We start from the raw sequence: 21,045 nt of genomic DNA, 5'->3' as shown, positions 1-21,045 counted from the left end.
GCCTGCAGCTGGAGGAAGATGGAGTTTGGAGTCATCGGACTGATGGACAGAACTGATTGGAGATTGTGATTATGGGGGGAAGTTTCAAACTTGCCTTTTTTTTTTTCAAAGTAAATTTTATTAGTCATATTTCAAACTAAAACACCACATTTACACTCATTACAGCGTTCAGGTTACAGTAGTCACTCACATTGATATAATTGTTAATATTCTATATGTTACATAGTTTTTTCTACTTATAACAATATTTACAAATATATATACAATATTTCCCCATTTTACTATAACTTCTACATATTCTTCATGTAACAATTGTACCTCTGTTCTTTAACCACTGGTACCATACATTCCAGATCTTATAGTATTCCGTTTCTTCTCTGTCTTGTAACTCCATAGTGAACCTGTCCATCTCTGCACACTCAAGAACCTTTCTTATTATCGTTAGATTAGATTAGATTAGATTCAACTTTATTGTCATTGCCATGGATACAGGCAACGAAATACAGTTAGCATCCAACCAGAGTGCAAGACAGCAGTAAAATATAAATATACGTATGCAAATATGCAAGGCATCAATGGAAAACACAACAAAATGTATGTACACGAGCACACAAAGATATGTGTGACTGCACATATATGAACATATACAACTATACAAAATGTTTATGGACACGTTGAATATATATACAGATGCACAGAGAATTATACAAAATATATATTATCAAGGGAAGCATCAGCATATGTGTGGCGACAAACGAACTGAGGAGTTCAGCAAGGAAACCGCTGTATGGTAAAAGTTGTTCCCTAGCCTGCTGGTCTTAGACTGCAGGCACTTGAACCTCCTCCCAGATGGAAGAAGAGTAAACAGTTTGTGGGCTGGGTGGAAGGGGTCCTTAATGATGCTGTGGGCTTTACGCAGACATTGTTTCCTCTGAATGTCCACAATGGCAGGAAGTGGAATCCCTATAATGTGTTAGGTGGTTTTCATCACCCTCTGTAATGCCTTTTTTTCTTTTATAGTGCAATTTCCATACCAAACTGAGATACAGCTAGTTAAGATGCTCTCAACTGTGCAGCGGTAGAAATTAGTCAGAAATAGCTGAGGAGAGGTGATTCTTCCTCAGTAACCTCAGGAAGAAGAGGCGCTGGTGAGCTTTCTTAATCAGACTAGTGGTGTAATCTGCCAAGACAAGTCCTCAGAGAGGTGGATCCCCAGGAACTTGAAACTGGTGACATGTTCTACTGTTCTCCCGTTGATGTATATAGGAGAGTGTGTGTGACTGTTCTTTTTCCTGAAGTCCACAATGAGCTCTTTGGTCTTGTTAGTATTAAGTAATAAGTTATTGTCAGCACACCACATCGCTAGGCACTGCACCTCCTTCCTGTATTCTGAATCGTCATCATCGTTGATGAGTCCGATCACCGTAGTATCGTCTGCAAACTTGATAATGGTGTTAGGGCCATACACAGGCTTGCAGTCATAGGTGAAGAGAGAGAACAGGAAGGGGCTTAGCACACAGCCTTGGGGTACGCCAGTACTCAGTGTGATAGTAGATGAAGTGGAGTTATTCAACTTGACATGTTGTGGTCTGTTTGTCAAAAAGTCCAGTATCCAATTACAAAGAGTATTGTTAATACCAAGGTCACCAAGTTTAGTGATCAACCTGGAGGGAATACTGTATTAAATGCTGAACTAAAATCAACAAACAGCATTCTAGTATAGGTATTCTTATTGTCCAGGTGTGTCAAAGTGGTGTGTACTGCTATGGAAACAGCATCCTCTGTACTTCTGTTCTTGCTGTAGGCAAATTGATAAGGGTCCAGTGTAGTTGGGAGGCAAGTTTTGAGATGTGCCAGGACTAGCCGCTCGAAACATTTCATGATTGTAGGTGTAAGTGCTATAGGGCAGTAGTCATTCAGACACTCTGGTTTGGAGTGTTTAGGCACCGGCACGATGGAAGTGGTCTTGAAGCAAATTGGTACAGTTGCTTGGGAAAGAGACGGATTGAAAATGTCAGTCAAAACCACAGACAACTGTTCAGCACAAGCCCTAAGTACACGTCCTGAAATGCCATCGGGGCTCGCAGCTTTACATGTGTTGATCCTGCTCAGAACAGCACAGACTTCAGTGGTAGAGAGTGTGAGGGGCTGTAAGTTTACAGAGGATCTGATCTTGGTGACTATCTCCTGGTTGTCTCGTTCAAAACGAGCATAAAAATCATTTAGCTCATCAAGAAACGAGACATTAGCAAATGAGGGAGTAAAACAGGCAGGCTTGTAGTCGGTAATATTCTGGATGCCCTGCTACATGCGTTGAGGATTGGAGTTAGGAAATGATCCTCAATACTTAGCTTATAGCTACGCATTGCTTTCTTAATGCCCCTTCTCAAATTGGCCCTAGATGCACTATAGGCCTGTCTGTCACCGGATCCGAAGGCAATGTCTCGAGCCTTAAGCAAGAGACCAACCTCTCTATTCATCCATGGCTTCTGATTAGGATATATGATGATCTGTTTTTCAGTTGTGACACTGTTGATCATGAAGTTAATATGATCCAAAACAGGAGGTATATTTATCAATGTCTGTGTGAGAGTCAGAGATAGCTTGAGAGGCAAACATACTCCAGTCCATGTGCTGAAATCGGTCCTGCAGTATATTATCTGATTCTTCTGGCCAAACTTTGATTGTAGTCACAGAGGGTTTCACACGCTGGATGAGCGGTGTGTATTTAGGGAGTAGGAACAATGGGAGGTGATCAGACTGTCCCAGGTGGGGGAGAGAGAAAACTCTGTATGCATCTTCAACATTAGTGTAGACCTGATCCAATGTTTTATTCCCTCTTGTATGACATAAAATACTCTGATGAAATTTAGGGAGTACTGTTCTCAAGTTAGAGTGATTAAAATCACCCCGAACAATAAAGGCAGCCTCAGGATGCAATGCTAATTGTTTGCTAATGGCTGCATATAGTTCTTTCATTGCTAGCTTGGCATTAGCATCCGGTGGGATATATGCAGCAGTTATTATTAAAGAAGTGAACTCCCACAGTAGGTAAAAAGGTCTACACTTGATCATGAGGAATTCCATGTTAACAGAGCAATGTTTCTCAACAATAGCAGAGTTTGTGCACCAGGTTTTATTCACATAAATGCATAGACCCCCACCTCTGATCTTACTGGAGACTTCCACTGTTCTGTCCAGCCATAGAGTATAGCGACCAGCTAATTCAATAGCACTATCGGGAATGCCACTATTCAACCATGTTTCCATAAAAATGATGATATTACAATCCATTAATCCTTTGTTGGTAGCAATACGAAGTTGAAGTTCATCCATCTTATTTGCCAGAGACCGTACATTAGCAAGAAAAATGCTAGGTAAAGAGAGCCGATGCGGCTTTAGCCTTAGCTTAGCTCTCAAACCTCCACGCCTCCCTCGTCTTTGTTTATGATCTCAACGCAGTGAGCACTTCCACCCTGCCGGGAAGAGTGCATAGCCTCCAATATCTTGGAGATCTCAGCAGGGATGAGATGAATGTCTAAAATGTCACTGTTGTGATAAATAAAACCAATTTCCAAAAGTTCCTGTCGACTGTAGGAAGTCAAACCCAGACTGTTTTGTATAAACAGACTGGCTACAAACAAAAAACAACAACTATTAGCTCGCAAATTCTAGGTAGAGGCTGACCTTCGCATTGTGCACGCACCACCATCTTGTGGTGAATTACGTAGAAGGACGTAATTGTTTCCAATTTTGAGCGAAGGCAATTTTGGCCACTGTTGTTATATGTGTCATAATGTATTTCAATTTTTTTGCAGATATCTTGTCTTAGTATGCCCAATAAAAATAGTTCTGGTTTCATCTCGATTTTTTATTTGGTAATTTCTTCTAACCAATTTTTTACTTTAAGCCAGTATTTCCTAGCTTTTGGACAGGTCCACCACATGTGAAAGTAACTTCCTTGCTTATAGTTACATCTCCAGCATTTCGCTGATCTGTTTGGAAACATTTTGGCCAATCTCACTGGGGGTAAATGCCAACGGTAGAACATTTTGTACAGATTTTCTTTGTAGGCTGCTGACATTGTTAATTTCTAATTTTTCTCCCACAATTTTTCCCAGTGTTCCAATTCAATGCTATACCCAAATTTTTTGGCCCATATTATCATAGTCTCTTTTATGTTTCTACCTCCATTTTAAATCTTAAAAGATAGTTATATGTTTTAGTGATCATTTCCCCCCGTCCCCTGTAATATTTTATCTAATTCCTGTTTGTCTTTATAGAAGTCGTGTTGTTCTAAATCTTTTTGTACCTTGTCTGAATTTGTAAATAAGGCCACCAATCTATCTCAATTCCTTGGGCCTTTAACTCCTGATTTGATTTTAATTCTCCTTTCTCATCCAATAGCTCTTTGTATCTTACTTCCTTATTTAAATCTAAAACATTTAAATCTAAAACATTACCCCAATGATATACCCCAATAGTCGATAGCCAAATTGGAATTTTCATATAGTGATTCTTCTTAATTTCCTTTCATATGTATAGCAGAGCATCCCTCACTTGATGTCTCTGGAAATATGAGTGTAATTTGTTTTTCCCCTCCGTGCCAGCCAAGTTGCAGATCATGACCCTCTATTGTTAATATTATTTTATTGTTTCAATTTATCCAGTCTGAGCCATGTCATGGCTGCTGCCTGATAGTAAAGTTCCCAGTCTGGGAGTCCAAAATCTCCCTCATCTCTACTATCCTGCATAAGCCTTAATTTTATTTGGGATTTCTTCCCTTGCTAGATAAATTTTGTTATTAGTTTATTTAATTCTTAAAAAAAAAATCTTCCTAATTTTATTGGAACTATTTGGAAGAGAAACAGGATTTTGGGTAATATGTTCATTTTAATGGTGGCAATTCTTCCAATATTTGTAATTTCATCCAATTATCCAAATCATTTTGTATTTGTTATACTAGTTTATTATAATTGTCCTGTTTTATAGAGGAACATTTTGCCATCAGCCAAATTCCAAGATACTTCACTCTTTTGACTGTCTGGATCCCCAGTTTCTCCTCCAATTCTTTTTTCTGACTTGCAGTAAGATTCTTATTTTGTTTTATCTTTATTTATTTTAAGCCCTGCTACCTTGCCAAATTCTTCTATTTCTTGTATTAGCATAGTTCCTGTCTCTAATGGGTCTTCTAAAATAAACACCAAATCATCTGCAAAGGCTTGTATCTTATATTCTTCCTTTTTAATTCTCAATCCTTTTATTTCTTGCATTTGCCTAATATGGGTCAATAGTACCTCTATGGTAGAATGAGTAATAAAAAAATAGGGATAGCGGGCATCCCTGTCTTACCCCTTTTGTTATGTTAAATTTATCTGTTATTTCTCATTGCTGCTTCTGTAGTATATATTGCCCTAATCATCCCTATACATTTTTCTCCAAATTTCATCATGTTCAATTGATTAATAAGAAATTGCCAATTTAGGTTGTTGAACGCTTTTTGTGCGTCCACAAATATTAGCACCACTTGCCTCTTGGGGTGGGCCTCATAATATTCCAACACATCCATTAATATTCTTGTATTATTCCTTAAGTGCCTTTTCGGTTCAAACCCATTCTGATCAGGGTGAATTATTTCATTTAGTGTTTTTTCCATTCCTTCCGCAATTATTGTAACAAATACCTTGTAGTCGGCATTTAGTAGTGAGATTGGCCTATAATTTTTAATCTGCTGGTCATTTGTATTCTCTTTTAGTATAAGTATAATATATGCCTCTGTCCATGAATTAGGTAATCTTGCTTGCTCTGGCGCTTGATTATATAATTCTAACATTATAGTCTCCAGTAGCTCTTGAATTTCTTTATAAAGTTCTGCTGAGATTCTATCAGGTCCTAGTGTTTTATTTATATATTTATTGCCTCCTTCATCTCCATCATAGTAATTTTATCGTTCAACATTTCTCTTGTTATTTCCAATATTGTAGGTAAACCCCTCTCATTTAAATATTGCTTAATATTTTCTTCCTGAATATCCTCCTGGATATATAGAGTCTTAAAGAATTTTTGGGTAACACTTTGTCCCCTTCTGTCTGATGGTGAATGATCCCATCCTCATCTTGCAGCTGTTGTATTAGTTTTTTCTCTTTCTTCTTCAATTTATATGCCAAAGATCTCCCTGGTTTATTCATGTGTTCAAAGTAGTTTTGTTTTGTCAATCTAAGGTTCCATACCATTTCTTCTTGTGATGTTAAATTTATTTTATGTTTGACCATATCTCTTTCTCCTTTAATTTTCTCATTTTGGGGTTCTTTTTGCATTTTTAATTCCAATTCTTCAAGTTTTCCCTGCAATGTCGTTCGTTGTTTCTTCCTTTTTTTGTTCCTCCAAGCCACATAGGCTATTGTTAATCCCCAAATGTAGGCTTTAGTTGTATCCCATAGGTTTTGTAGCATTGTTTGTTCTTTCAGATTTACATTGAATAATAATTCCAGTTCTTTTTCCAACATTTGTACATACTTTTTTTCTTTCAAAATTCTCTAGTTTAGAGTCTACCTCCCTCTCTCCCTCCCCTTTCCATTTCACTTTTAACAGATTATGATCTGCCCAAGTATTCGACATTATCTCTAATTCCTCTATGTCCTTTCCCAGTTCCAGATCCATTCACACCATATCTATTCTTGAACAAGAATTGTGAGGATTAGAAAAGAAAGTGTATTGTCTCTCCTGTGGATTTAATTCTTGTGCCATTTTAAATAATGTATCTGGTAGTGTTCTTCTCTTCTTGTTTTTTTATTACTTATATAATCCTTCTTAGTGTCTGTCACCACATTAAAGTCTCCTATTAAACATACATTCTCCTGCTCTGACTCTATTATTTTTCGACATAACTTACAGTATAATTCCTTCTGGTTCATATTTGGTGCATATATTACTGCTAGCAACATTCTCTTTTGGCTTGATTTTATTTCTATCAATAAGATTATTCCTTCATCATCCGCATAAATCTGTTTTGGTTTCAACCATTCTTTTATATATACTGCTATGCCCCTCTGCTTTTTTTCTGCCAAAGCCAAATGGAGTTTCCCTATTTTAGGGAATTCTAGAATGCCACCATGTTATTTCTTGATGTGGACCTCCTGTAGGCAAATAATGTCCATATTTTGTTTTTGAAATTTTGTTAATGTTTATTTTCTTTTGGCCAGAAAGTTCATTCACTTTATGTTAATTGGTAACAACCTAATTTCTTCTTCCATTTTATTGTTTATATGTAATTCTCGTTCTCTCTTTGCCCCTGTCTCTCTTTGCAATCTTGTCTTCGCTCCTTCTCCTTCCTGGTGTTCCATTTCTATAAGTTCTGATTGGTCTGATTCCTTTTCTTCTGATTGTTGTTCTTCTTGGCTTTTGCTTTCTATATCATCTCTGTTACCTTGTTCTTCTTCTATGGCTAAATAATGTTCATAAAAATTGTTGTGCCTTATCCAAAGTGTCAATTCTAAACTTCTTTTCCTGCCAAGAGATCAACATACCCTCAGGGATGAGCGATCTGAATATTATCTTATTTTTAATTAATAGTGATGATAGAAAGTAATAATTTCTTCTTTGTTCCCTGACCCTTCTAGGTACTTGCTTTAAAGTCACAATTTCCTTTCCCTTGTAAACCAGTGGGTCATCTCTTGTCCTTCCATAGACTTCATCCCTAGTTGTTTTCCTTGCAAACCTCATGTGGACTTCCCTTGGCAGTTTGTGTCGGCATGCATAATTAGCATGAATCCTGTATACCTCATTTATGTCATTTTGAATCTTCTGTTTATTCTTCTGTAGGGCATCCACTCTACCATAAGGTTGAGTAAATCTTCCTCTTTGCTTTCTGCTATATTTTGAAATCTCAAGAAAAAGACGGATTACTCCATCTCCAAATGTACTATTGCCTCTTCCAGTTCCCCATTCACTGCTGTCAGATTTTGTTCCGTTGCTTCAAATTTCTTTTCTATTTGCTCTATTCTGACTTCCACTGTTTTTATTTTCTGTTCATTTCTAACCATCATACCTGTATTGTTCCCATTTTATCATCCAATTTACAGAAGTCCCCTTTCATCTCTCCCATCTCATTTTTTATTTCTTCATGGTTTTTAGTTATTGATTCCTGTGTCTTCAACATCGTTTCTTGTATCATGCTCAAAGTCAACTGCATGGTCTGTAGGCTCAGTGTGGATCCTGATTTCTTGCCACCCAGCATGTTTTCTATCCATTGTCCCGATGGAGAGGCTATCAGTGTTGTCCTTTTTCCAGCTTTCATGACTGTCGTTGTGTTTGTTATTTTTAAGATCCTAAAAAAGTTCTTCCACAATATTATATATTGCCTACTATTTATTTTTCCGATTCTGATTCCCTCTTTTTTTGTATATTCTTCCTAGTCTAAACACTCATCCTATATCTGTTATTAATACTAAATAATATATATTGTACTATTTTATTATATCTGCAATATTAACCCCCAAATCTATTGTATAATACCATAATCAATATACTATAAACTATGATAAGTTAATAAATATAATTAATAATAAAGTCTAACAATTCTAAATATTAGTATATTAATGTATCAGTAGTAATCTTATTCTAATTGCACTTTAGTAACACCAAGATATAAAGGTTGTAAAAATTATAAAGTTAGTATATACAAATGCTTACTGTTGAAAATACAGATATATATCACTTTATAACTGCTTATAAGTATTTCCCTCTTTTTCCCCCTTATAAAATTAATACTTTGTAGTATATATTTAAATATATATAGAATTTCAAATCTAACAGTTACTTACATTGATGGAAAATCAAGTAGCATATATACAAAACCCCTATAGAATTTATTATATATATATTATATTTTTGTTTAATCTATTTGTAAGTAGAGTCTGTTGTCCAAGTATTAAAACTAATCTTTTTTAAATCACTGATTTAACTTTAATCCTTAGGATCCACCAATGCTTGGGAATATTTAAAATGTTTAAAGAGTTTATTAAGTACTGCTATTGTTGCATCAGATGCTCTTCATCTCTTCATTTCTCTGTTTCCAAGATGTCTCCTTCCCTCTATTAAGCATAGTCACTGTCACTTTTATTTCTCTTCCACTTCTATCTCCCCACAACTCTGTCTTTGCCAGAAGAAAGCTTTTTGTAGACATTCTCCCTCCAAACCACATTAGCCTGAATCACCAGCCACCAACTTAATCCAAATATTCAGTTTAACCACAAAGGTTTTCAACCAGTACCAGCTCAAATTTTCTGTCGCTCCATCCTCTCAATCTGCCATTAACAATATCCATTTCTCTGGGTCTCTGCTCCCACCACCAAATTGCCTCTTTTCCCACTCTGGAGACTCACTTATTCACCAATTTGTAGATCTCTCGATCTCTGAGAACATGGTAACTCACTCTGTCTCATTAATCTCCACCATTCCTTCATACTGCTTCTCTCTCTTTGCTTCCTGCTCCATTCAATCAGGCTGTCATGCCTCCGGATCTGACCATGAAGGCTGATCTCTCTCATGCCAGATTCAATGGGTTCCTCTTGTAGCAGAGGATCACAATTCACGCCATTACCCCCAGAGCTTCCCCTCTATATTGCTAGCCCCTCCAGGATCCAACTTCGCCTCAATGGGCCTCCAGACACGAAAAATTGGGCATACAGAATGGAACCCCGTTTCTTTGTGCCGCACCACCGTGACATCACCCCGGAAGTCGAAAAGCTTTTTCCAAACTTTTGCTTTTTACTGGGTGTAATTCCAAAGTCTGGCCAGAGTTGGAATTGTACCAAGACCTTGCCAATTTGATATGTTCCTAATAAACAGACTTTGAAGAAAAATGGATGCCTAGGAGTTTTATTCTGGGAACATATTATTTGGAACCTTAACACCTACTGGATGAGTATCACTTTTACAAACACACATCTCTGATGCTGACTATGTGCTTTAAGTACAGGTTATTCTTAACTTAAAACCATTCGTTTAGTGGCTGTTCGAAATCACTGCACTGAAAGAAGTGACTTATGACTGCTCCTTGCACTTATAATCATAGCAGCATCCCCTGTTGTGCTTAAAAATTCTGACATCATTGTCACATGGTTTGAGCACATGGAAATTGACATGGCACTTTTAAAAAAAGTTAATGTAGGGAAAAACATTGTTTTTCAAACAGAACTCAAATAAAGCCCCAAAAAATAAAATATTATGTTTACAATTTATGAAACAAGCATATGCATGTTCTGTATTTTAGCATTTTTTCTTTTTGCAGGAGATACATACACATATGGTTTCTCTGCATTCATTAATGAATGTTTTAGGCATATTTCAAATTTGTTTCATAGATTGTAAACATGTAACCATCTTTTTTTCATACTCCTGAAAAGCAGAAAGTATATCAACAGAAAGCTGAGTGCTTTGACACCATTGGATAAAACCTGACAGACATTTTGGAGCACACAAATCAACAGAAAAATGACAAACTTTGGAAATGTGATGGTCTACAAAAGAAACATTGTTCACCCCAAAGCCACAAGATGACAACTCCAATTCATAGATCAAAAATCTATCTAGCAGACTTCTGTCAGACAACGTAAAGGCCATACTCACATACAACCTCAATTTCAACCACAAGGATGCAGACCCAGTCAATTTCCTAGCCAACTTTGAATCCATATTGAAAACAAACAACCTCAGTCATAAGAGGACATCAGGCAGAGAATCATCTCCAACATCCAATGAAGCAAACACAACAAAACATTCAACCAGAAGGAGAGAAAGGCATTAAAGAAACTGAGACAAGATGAAAATATTGTTATCCTATTGGCAGACAAAGGCAGATGGACTATGGTAATGGACAAAACCAATTATATCAACAAATCTGAAGATCTGCTGAATGATACCAATAATCAACATCCAGATAATCAACAACAATCCAATGCACACCACCCGAATTGTGGCACACCACGTAAGCAGCCACAACACAGAAACAAACTTTGCCATACATCAAAGGAATGTTAGAAATGGCGGTCAGATCTCTGCTCTCGACCCATGCTGGCACCAAGCAACACCAGCACAACTGGAACAGAACAAAAATCATTGGCCACCAAAAGCCATGCATGCAAATTTATTAAAGTCTGGTATTCAATGAATAGATCGATCAACAAACATATCAATCTGGAAATAGCCTAGAAGCACATATAAGGAGCTGGATCAATCAGATGACCAACCAACGACAGCACCGGCCACTTGCTTACCTGGTAACCTTCACACAACGCGACCAGCCAGTCACATAACCAACTGACCATGTCACCGCTTAGGATGTATAAAAGCGGAGGGAAACTGAAACAAGAAGCTTCAACTGAAGTCATGTTGAAAATGTTGCCTAACCTGGCAAAAAAAACTTTCAGAAGTCAAACAGTAAGCAGGTATTCTTTCAAAATCCGTTGGGTTTTTGATATAATAAATAATATACTTTTTATCATAACAGTTTTTTTTTTAAATTTCCTACCTGTTCTAAAATGTATAAAAATCTGTGGGCGTGATATCAAGAAATCTGGCATCTCAAACTGAAACATGCAAATCACTTTCCCCTTGGCTATCATAATGGTTTCTCCATCCACATAGCACTATGACCAAGAGTATCAGAATAATAGAGTTGGAAGGGACCTTGTAGGTCTTCTAGTCCAACCCCCTGCTCAACAGAAGATTTTATACCATTTCTGGCAAGTGGCTGTCCAGTCTCGTCTTAGCATTGATAGAGCACCTACAACTTCTGAAGGCAAGCTTTTCCATTGATTAATTGTTCTCATAGTCAGGGAATTTTTCCTTATGTCTAGATTGGTCCCCTCCTTGCTTAGTTTCCGCCCATTGTTTCTTGTCTTGCTTTCTGGTGCTGTGGAAAATAGGTTGACCCCCTCTTCTTTGTGGCAGCCTCTCAAATATTGCAAGACTGCTATCATGTCACCTCTAGTCTTTCTTTCCACTACACTAGACATACCCAATTCCTGCAACTGTTCTTCATGTGTTTTAGCCTCCAGGCTCTTCATCTTTAAAGCTTAGTCTCTTTTTTATGTAAGTAGGTCTCTTCTAGATCAGAAGAAAGCCTTGCAAGGAAGCTTTTTCCTTTTTTTTTTAAAGGATACATTGACTATCTCACATCAAAATTCAAAAAGAGCTCAAATAGAGAATTATCCTTAAGGACCAGGTATGGATTGGACCAATTGCTAAACAGATGTCTTGAGCCACTTTTGTAAGAAACAGCTGGTGTGAATGAAACCATTTGCAGTGTGTTGCACTAAGATGAGTGCAGAATCCTGCATCCATTTTGTTTCTCTGCTTTTCAACTGAACATATCGCTGCATCTAAGAGAAAAAAAGACAGGAGTGAGATAGTATTTTTTAAAATCCTCCTGCAGCCTTCACAACACCCAAGGCTTTGAGGCCCATCTTAACAAAGAGTCTGCTTGGAACACATCAACTCTGTCCTCAAGGTGGTCTCCATGGCAACAAAGATAACTTGGAGGCCTGGACAACAAGAGAGCCCTGGAGGTAGTTCAGGGCAAAGCTCTCTCTCTGTGTGTGTGTGTGTGTGTGTGTGTGCAAGTGTGTAGCAGAGTCAGAGTTTATTTGATGAAAAAAGCAGCAATAATGTTAGATGGAAATGTTGCAAGGTAGACAGTGTACCCTCAATGAAGTGTTGAGTGTTGTGCGCTATCCAGGCTTCAAAATTTGACTTATTTTCATTTCTGGTGGAACTAGCCCCAAAAAACAATCAAGGAATTGAGCTTTTATATGTTCAGTGCTAGGAAATCTGAACAATTCATGTGCCTTATTTACTGGTTGCAGAGTAAGGTGCCAGTGCCAAATACAACTCCTTGTGGTTGAATGTAAAGTAGTGTAATTTCGCACAGAGGGAATTTACACACACTTCGTACCATAACCTATGCAAAGAATAGAAATGGCCTTGAGAGCATAGGAACTGCTAACATAATCAGTACTATTAAAATCTTGATGTTTTATACACAAGGACATGGGTTGAGCCCTCCTCACAAAATGGAAAGATGAGAGACCTTTTTGTGAATAGATAAGATGCATGGCTCATTTGAATTTGCTAATCTGAGGTACTCTTATGCGATGACAGACACACACACACTTGTTTTTGAGAAGCTTATTTGTACAGAATTCTCCTGCTCTGTATTTTCAGCTTTTGGTACAAGAAGTAGTTAGGAGTTTTGGAAATGTAAAAAGGACATTTGTTTGATGTTACATGTATCCACCCCAACTCCTATAACTCCTCCTTTATCATCATTCTAGGTCTATTTCAGACAAGCATTTGAACATAACCTAAATCTTTCTGACAGTCATTCTGCGTTATGAAGCATTTGTGGTTCACATTATGAATTAGGCTGTCACTCTGTTTTCAGCAAACCATAATATGAAATGCTTTGCCGTGCTGAGGAAATGGAATCACCAGAGCCACTGCAAAGAAATGGCTTGTAATGTTGAACAAATAGCACACAAGTTCAACTCAAGTTGTTCCTGCACGTATTACTGTTTAGGTGTAAAAAAAAAAAAAGGAAAAAACATTGGCATGAACAACACACATCTATAGATAAAATAGAGGCTCAGCCTGTAAGTAGGATTGCCCACAAAGAATAGTAGCAGAAAATAGTAGCAACCATATCTAATCAAATAATACAGACAATATCTGCCTGATCTTGCATACAGGAATGTTTGCTGTTCAGTATTATGCATGGGCGGATTTGAGTCTATGAAATGCAAGCCTTAGAAGGAGAACCTATCCTTTAGAAAAATATTGCAGATCATTTGCATTACCAAGCACATATACAGGTTTCGTGATTCAATGTATTCTTGTCTCTATTTTGCAGAAATTGCCTTTTTCTTGTATCAAAACCCTAGTGCTTTTAATAGAAGAGTCCAACTCTCTCTCAGAAAGACTAAGATCCTACACTTGGAGACACAGTGCTGATCTCTTGTCATGAGTAGCATGCACATAGTTTCATGAAAGTGGCATTTTGAAACATATATTTGGTCCAGGAAGCCATAAGTATATTTTGACCAAAGTCAAAACACTTCCATCATTATTTTTATTTCTTTACTGTTACTTCATGATTGGACCAGTGACAGAAATTATCTGAAATAGCCAGACAGCCCTTATTTTTCAGTTTTTACATAACAAAGAATGTGCATGTACACTTACAGCCTCTGGCTTCTTTTTAATTTGCTTGACTTTAAAACTAAACATTATAGAGAAGATTTCCAGGGTTCTTTGAGGGGGAATAAGGAGCTATTTGTAGTGCAAAGCTGCCACAAACTGTGAGATTCTCAAAATTTTTGATTGCAAATATTATTCAGCAAATAATACCCCAATCTTTCCCATTACATAAAATGTAAATATTATTTACAATCAAAATATTGAGAATCCCGCAGCTTGTGACAGCTTTGAAAAACAATTAGCTTCCTGTTTTCTTTCAAGGAACCCTGGAAATACAATTCTGTGAAAGAGCTAGTCTAGGAATTCATAACACTGTCTTTCAGATCTCTTTAGGATGAGACACAACAATATAAATTAGTGTTTCCATTGAAGTGCTAACAACTGCCTTGCTCATTCTTTGCCTCAATACCATCATTCTGGATCAGGTGAAAACAGTTATTTAAAAGTGATTCTGATTGATTTCAGTGAATTCGAAGTTTGTGTAAAGATCCAGCTGCAGAGAAAAGACTTCTTTACAAGGAAGGTATGCCTGGGTGCAGAATATTTCATCTTGTATTTCCTTTTAATTCCTCAGTTTTTCAAAAGGATGCAAGCTGACTCTTATCCTGTCCATGAACAAAAGTTTGACAGCCACATGTGTATCCAGGTTTATTTTTTCTTGCTCTCTCAAGCTCTACTTTAACCTTCCTAAAATCTGCCAAAATCACTGGAAGAAGTATGGAAATTGAAGTGGATAATTTCAGAGGACACAAGGTTAGGAAAGCTGTTCTAGGCCCAAGCTATAGCTATAGGCTATTGAGAGTGGAGAGAGAGCGGTCTAAATCCCTCACTTTGATTAAGTGGAATATGAAGAAAGGAAAAAAGGCAGCACCGTTTTGCATATGTTAATTCATTAAAGTGTTTGCAAATGGAATATCCCCCATTGCATCGATATGGAAAACAAAACAAATAGCAGCTCAGCTGTGTAGGGCGGGCAATTCATTTTACAGAGGATCATCATGTATCAATATTGTGTTTGGTACAACTGTGAGAGGAACATAACTCTCTCTGTACCAATTCTTCAGGAAAGCACAGGAAATTTAAGAAAACAGTATTCTCAATTTCATTTCCACCTACGAAAGAATTAAAAACATGAAATGTTCCCCTTTCTTCATAGCAGCTCTGGATATCGTGGTACAATTGTTGAACAGGGGCAGCCTTGATTCCCTGCCACTAGTAGCCTTCTCTAGTCTTTGGTGATGCCCATACAGTGCTATGAAGGGCTTTAACACTGTAGAACAGTTCTAGAAGATACTTCCTTTAGTTTCATGTCCTTCTTACAGAGAAAATGTTTCAATCCAACAGATAACTGCAGAACAAACTTATTTGCATATCCTTCACTATCCTGGTCTGTCTCCCCTACTTCTGCATGTTTACGGGGGTTGAATCTCAGGTTTGTCTTTATCTTTGATGTGCTCCATCTGTAATATCTGTGTCATGGCTCCAGGCAGGCTTCCCACCTGCCTTTCTGAAGCTTCCCTCCAATGATTCCCACCCTCAACCCAGTCTTCCACTGGTTCACTGCTCCAGCCGCTCCCAAGCTCCTCTGTGGCCCAGTCCCCACTTCCCACTACCACTTCTGATTCCCAATCCCCCTCCGTAGTCCAACTGCCCCCTCCTTCCTCCACAGAGCGCTGATAGTAGGTCTCACGGGCATGTTTGCGCTTGGCATGCCGGCGGAGGGTATTCCGTTCTGTAAAGCGCAGTCGACAGATCTGGCATTGATAGGGCTTCTCCCCAGTATGGACCCGCTGGTGACGCAACAATTCACCAGATTCCCGGAAACCCTTGCAGCAGACGGGGCAGCTGAAGGGCCGCTCACCGGTGTGGATGTGCTTGTGCCGCTGAAGGTGGGAGGAACGCTTGAAGGCCTTTCCACACTCACGGCATATGTACGGCTTGCTCTCCGAGTGGGTGATGCTGTGGCGCTCCAGGTCAGACTGGTAGAGGAATGTCCGCAGGCAAATGGGGCAGAAATACAGCTGTCGTGGTGGTGGAGCGGAAGCCAGCAACTCAGGCCCCGAAGACTGCATTTGTCCAGCCAGCTCCACTTCCTCTCGTGACACAGTGTGAGGCACCCCTTCTGCATCAATCAGCACCAGGGATCCCTCATCAGTGGCATCTCCTTCTCCTGCTGGGCCCAGGTGCTTAGAGTTTGGAGCAGAGGCTTGTGCATTCGACCTTCCTCCCCTGTGTCTAGTCAGTGCAGAATGCAGCTTGGGACCCCACAGAGCAATGCTGTAGATCTCAGGCGGCCTGTCTTCGGTAGCCACTTGGTGCTGCGTGACATCAATGCTGAGTGAGGCCTGCGTATAATGGTCCCAAGGTGCTGGAGGGCAACTTTCTATCACCTGGTTCTCAGGCCTGTTGCCACCATGGTTTTCCAGTCTTGGCCAACTACTCTCTCCTGGCACCAATACCTGAGCTTCTGCCTGCAGCTCCGCTGGATGCCCATCACCCCTGCTGACATGCCACCTGTGAGATAGCTCCATTGGGCACCAGGAACAAGAGTACAATCAGCTACAGGGACATCTCTGCAGAAATGGGAGAATAGTAAGAACTATGAGGAAGTACGCCCACCCATGAAATACACACAATCACTTTAACACACTTTCATGAGAATACATTCAAAATAATCCATCAAGAATTAAAGTGGAAAAAAAACACCAAAGCAGCTAAGAGCCCAGTAATACCAAATTTAACTAAGGCTCAGTGGGATTTAATTTCAGGTAAAACTTGCTCAAAACGCTGCCAGGTCATGCTTTGTAAACTAAAAATTCTTTAGCCTTTTTGTGGTATGATGCTTGCTCCATGAGTTAAAATAAAAACTAAATCTTGTATTATTTATATGTAGAGTTCTTTCAAAATATCTAGAAAACTGTTGGCATGGCAATACAAGCATGGATACAACTGCCCAGTATTATGTGTTCAGATATTTTCTTGTAAATGCAAATATCTGTGTGTGAATATTTGCCTTATAAGCTGAAAGCACCTGCAGCACATGGGAATGCAAGATATTTAAATGAACATCTGTGATTTGTTACTATACTCACAATAAATATTTTGTTTATCACAGAAGCTAATCTGGAGAACAGTAGTGGTTAAATGTACTAGATTAGACTAGTCCTACTTCAGGCATGAAAGCCAGCTGGGTGACTTTGGGCCAGTCTTTGTCTCCCAACATTGGGAAAAAAATACTGGCAAACCACTTCAGAAAAAAATATTTACTAAGAAAAGTGCAATACTTTTTCTTGTATTCTCCAAGAACCAGGGCTGATTTGATGAAGCATAACATTTGTACCATAATTTTGAATTATCATTTTCATAATCAGTTTGTACAAGAAAATGGTTGATTCTTCTCCCTTTTTGAAGTTTACTTTTGGGTAAAGTGAGGATCTAAACTGTGTTAACCACAAGGAAGAGGAGCAGAGAGGACTTCAAGTAAAATGCAAGTATGACGAGCCTCATCATCCAGAGGCAGGAATAGAGGCAATTTGCAAAATATATTTCTATAATCCTGGCTTTCTTCTCTTTACACTGCAGAGCTTGTGTACACATTATACTCTACAAAACAGACCACACGTTTGCAAGTAGAATATAGTAGTTTACAGATGCTATAGTGATGTAGATATTAAATGTGTGTCCTAATTCTTGAAAGCTGTAATTCTGGGAAACGTTTGGAGGGTACCAACTCTTCCCAAATAGCAAATGGTGTCTTTTGCAAAGGTTCTCTGGTTTATCTGGTCTTTGCATTATTTAAATCTAGTCCTTGTACATAGCAGATGCCTCTCAAAACTCTAATCAGAGGCTAAATCAAAGGGTCAAGTTTAAAGTTCCTTCTGCTTTGAAGTCTAATTTCAAACAGCCACCTTTCCTGCCCTCAACTAGAATATCAGCAGTGTACATGTTTAGTAATATAATAAATGCTGGATTGAAGCTTAGGAGAGTTTGGGCCAATAACTATCTTTGAGTTTGGGCCAATAACTATCTTATTGTGAAAGTAAAATAGAAGACTTCTCTTTGCACCAACTTGAGCTTTTAAAGGAAAAACAGGATATGCATTTTTACAGTCTTTATCTGTTAATAACTTCAGATGCTTGTACTGAAATACAGCCTAGAATTGTGAGCTGCATTCAATTTGAAATCTGTCACATTTAACACTTAATTTTGAACATTTCTGTCACTTTAAGAATTAAAAAAACTGTGTCTTAATTCTAGGTGATTAATGTTAAATCATGCTGTGAAGTTGTGCAATCCATTCCTTTGCACTTTTCTAAAGGAGCACACACTAAAGTCCTGCAGCATCCATTACTAGAAATACTAATGTGGGCAGGCAAAGATAGTGAAAAAATGAAAATAGGGAACACAGGTTGCAAATATTGCAGTCAGTGTAATTTTGAACAAGCAAGCCTCTTCCACTTTGCACCATCAAATACATTTTTGTTCACAATCTGCCAAGCTACATTTTTCCTACATTGGAAAAGGCAAGGAACGCATGCACTACTTTCAGCTAAAATCATGAGATCAAGCTTCTGTCACAGCTGTAGCAAAATACTCACTTTCATTGCTTAACCCAAACTGAGCCCTTGTAACAATTGAACCAATACTTTTTTTTAGATTTTCCAAGAAATTCTGGAAGGCCCCCAGTGTTGTCTTGGGTTTTTTTTCTCATTACAGAGGAGAGAGCACCTCTGGGCATGTGCTGAATGCCCTTTCCGTTGCCAGTTGGAATAGCACAAGCCAGTCCTGAAGCACCTGCGACTCAGTGACAAGACAAACAGATTTAAAAAGCATGCGGATGTAAACAGGAGAAGATTTCCAAGCAATCCTGATCTGTGGCATCCCGTAAAAGGGAGAAATGTCCTATTAAAATTGTGTTTTACTTTTTAAAGAGGAATCTATTTTTCCCTCTATCCCTTATTCTTCCAACAGTGTCACCAAAAGCAGAGGATTCAGAGCCACGAGACCATTTCTCTTCCATCACAAATATCTAACATCACTCTTCCCTTCCTCCTTGCGCCCCCAGCCTGCGGATAAGCGGTCAAAGCTTTAAGTCCCCCACCCCGCAATTCTGTTTTGGGCTACGCCGGCTGAAAGGAAGGACGCTACCCATCCCAGCCAGAGGACCCGAGGGGCAGCTAATACCTGTTTTGCATTGTGATCTGCGGCAGTGGAGGGTTTCAATGGGCCGGCAGCGGGTGTGGAAGAGATGAGCGTCTGCTGGAAAGCCTCTCAGCCCGGCCGCTGCAGAACAAAAGAGGTTGGCTGGTCTTAGCTGGGCATCCGGGAGGCACTCGGACCCAGCCGAGGGACTCGGCGGAGAGCACGATTCTTACATTCAAGAGCGGCTCCTGGGTCCTAGTGCTACTGGCTCGTCACGAGAAGGGGACACCAGGAACGGCGAGCATAGTTATGGGTCCCTCATAGCGAGGGCTGTGGTCACCTGTTGTGCCTTTGAGAGAAAGTGGTGACACCCCTTCGTTTGTCCAGTTATGATTTTCCACCTTACCTAGCCATGCTTTGGAGAAGGTGATCTAAGCACTGGTTAACATAGACGGAGAGACTTAGAATAACTTTATTGTCACTTTGAATGTACATTAATCGGCATACATTAAAATAAAACTTTGCTACATACAGCTCTCAAAGGGTCACCACGTCCAATATACACTAGATAAACATGACAAATAAATACAAAATTATGCATATACCCATATGCATTATTTATATGACATAGAGAAACAACAGTCTAGTTCGGATGTATACATGTACATGGTGAGAAAAACAAATCTTGCGACTTTACCAGACAAATGGCATAAGGGACAAAGCCTTTACAGAATCTGGTAGTCCTGCTAGAAATACTTTGAACCCTCCTCCCAGAGGGGAGCAACAGAAACAGATTGTAAAATGGTTGTGCGTGGTTTCTAACAATGCTTTGAGCTCTAAGCACATACTGCTTAATATCACAGTAAACCATGATTTAACCATTTCTGGAATGAACCACCATTGACTGGGTTTACACATTCCTCTACTGCATGCCAGCATTTCTCAACCTTGGCAACTTTAAGAATGTTTGGACTTCAGCTTCCAGAATTCCCCAGCCAGCCTTGGTCTTGGCATAGAGTCTATGCCAAGACTAAGCACATCATTTAATGGCATAGTACAATATGTGATCCCCTAATTAATTACTGCATAAAGCAGGGGTGTCCAACCTTTGCAGCTTTAAGACCTATGGACTTCAGCTCCCAGAATTCCACAGTCAGTGCTGTGGCTGAGGAATTCTGAAAATTGAAATCTACAGAGTTTCAAGGATTGACACTCCTGCTTTAAAGGAATGGGCCATTGAGTCAAGGTTGACTCATTGTTATTACATGGACACGTGCAGTTTTCTCATAACTTTATGAAAAGGATTTGTTCCCACTGGTCCTTTGGAGGTTTTGGACATCTCAATCTAACCAGGTTTAGCTTCTGTCTAGACATGGATGGCTAGGGGCTACCACCTGCTGAGATTCCTAAGGGAATCTGAAATTGACATTGACTGTCTGCCTATTACATACCAATCAACCAGAGACTATTTATTTATTTCCATCCAGGCAGCTCTGAGTAACTCACAGCTCAAACGTCATGAATGAAAATAGAGTAGGTAGAAAACAAAATGATAAATTTGGCAAACAACCTCAAAATAAAGACAAGTATATCCAACAAGGGGCCCCAACCATCTTCAGCTGAGCTGTATTTCAGACTAGTTAACCT

At 38.9% G+C, this 21,045-nt stretch overlaps 1 protein-coding gene across 3 annotated transcripts; it reads right to left on the bottom strand.

Moving 5' to 3' along the window:
• Window positions 1-14,056: 14,056 nt before the first annotated feature.
• LOC113421807 (uncharacterized) lies at window positions 14,057-19,575 on the bottom strand. 3 transcript variants are annotated; one of them, XM_087948368.1, is made up of 3 exons: window positions 19,441-19,575; window positions 18,855-19,050; window positions 14,057-16,829 (listed from the first exon to the last, which is right to left on the bottom strand). In XM_087948368.1, the coding sequence occupies exon 3, from the start codon at window positions 16,785-16,787 to the stop codon at window positions 15,669-15,671; it is 1,119 nt and encodes a 372-aa protein (XP_087804494.1). In that variant the 5' UTR covers window positions 16,788-16,829; window positions 18,855-19,050; window positions 19,441-19,575; the 3' UTR covers window positions 14,057-15,668. The 3 variants fall into 3 exon arrangements, with proteins under 3 accessions (XP_087804494.1, XP_026538191.1, XP_087804495.1); XM_026682406.2 differs by lacking the exon at window positions 18,855-19,050; XM_087948369.1 differs by lacking the exon at window positions 19,441-19,575 and having other exon boundaries at window positions 18,855-19,425.
• Between the last annotated feature and the right edge of the window lie 1,470 nt (window positions 19,576-21,045).

Source organism: Notechis scutatus, chromosome Z (assembly GCF_049901735.1).
Source record: "Notechis scutatus isolate UNSWTSFEM ecotype Mainland chromosome Z, rNotScu1.2, whole genome shotgun sequence".
NCBI classification, from domain to species: domain Eukaryota; kingdom Metazoa; phylum Chordata; class Lepidosauria; order Squamata; family Elapidae; genus Notechis; species Notechis scutatus.
This window is presented reverse-complemented; position numbering and strand designations above follow the sequence as displayed.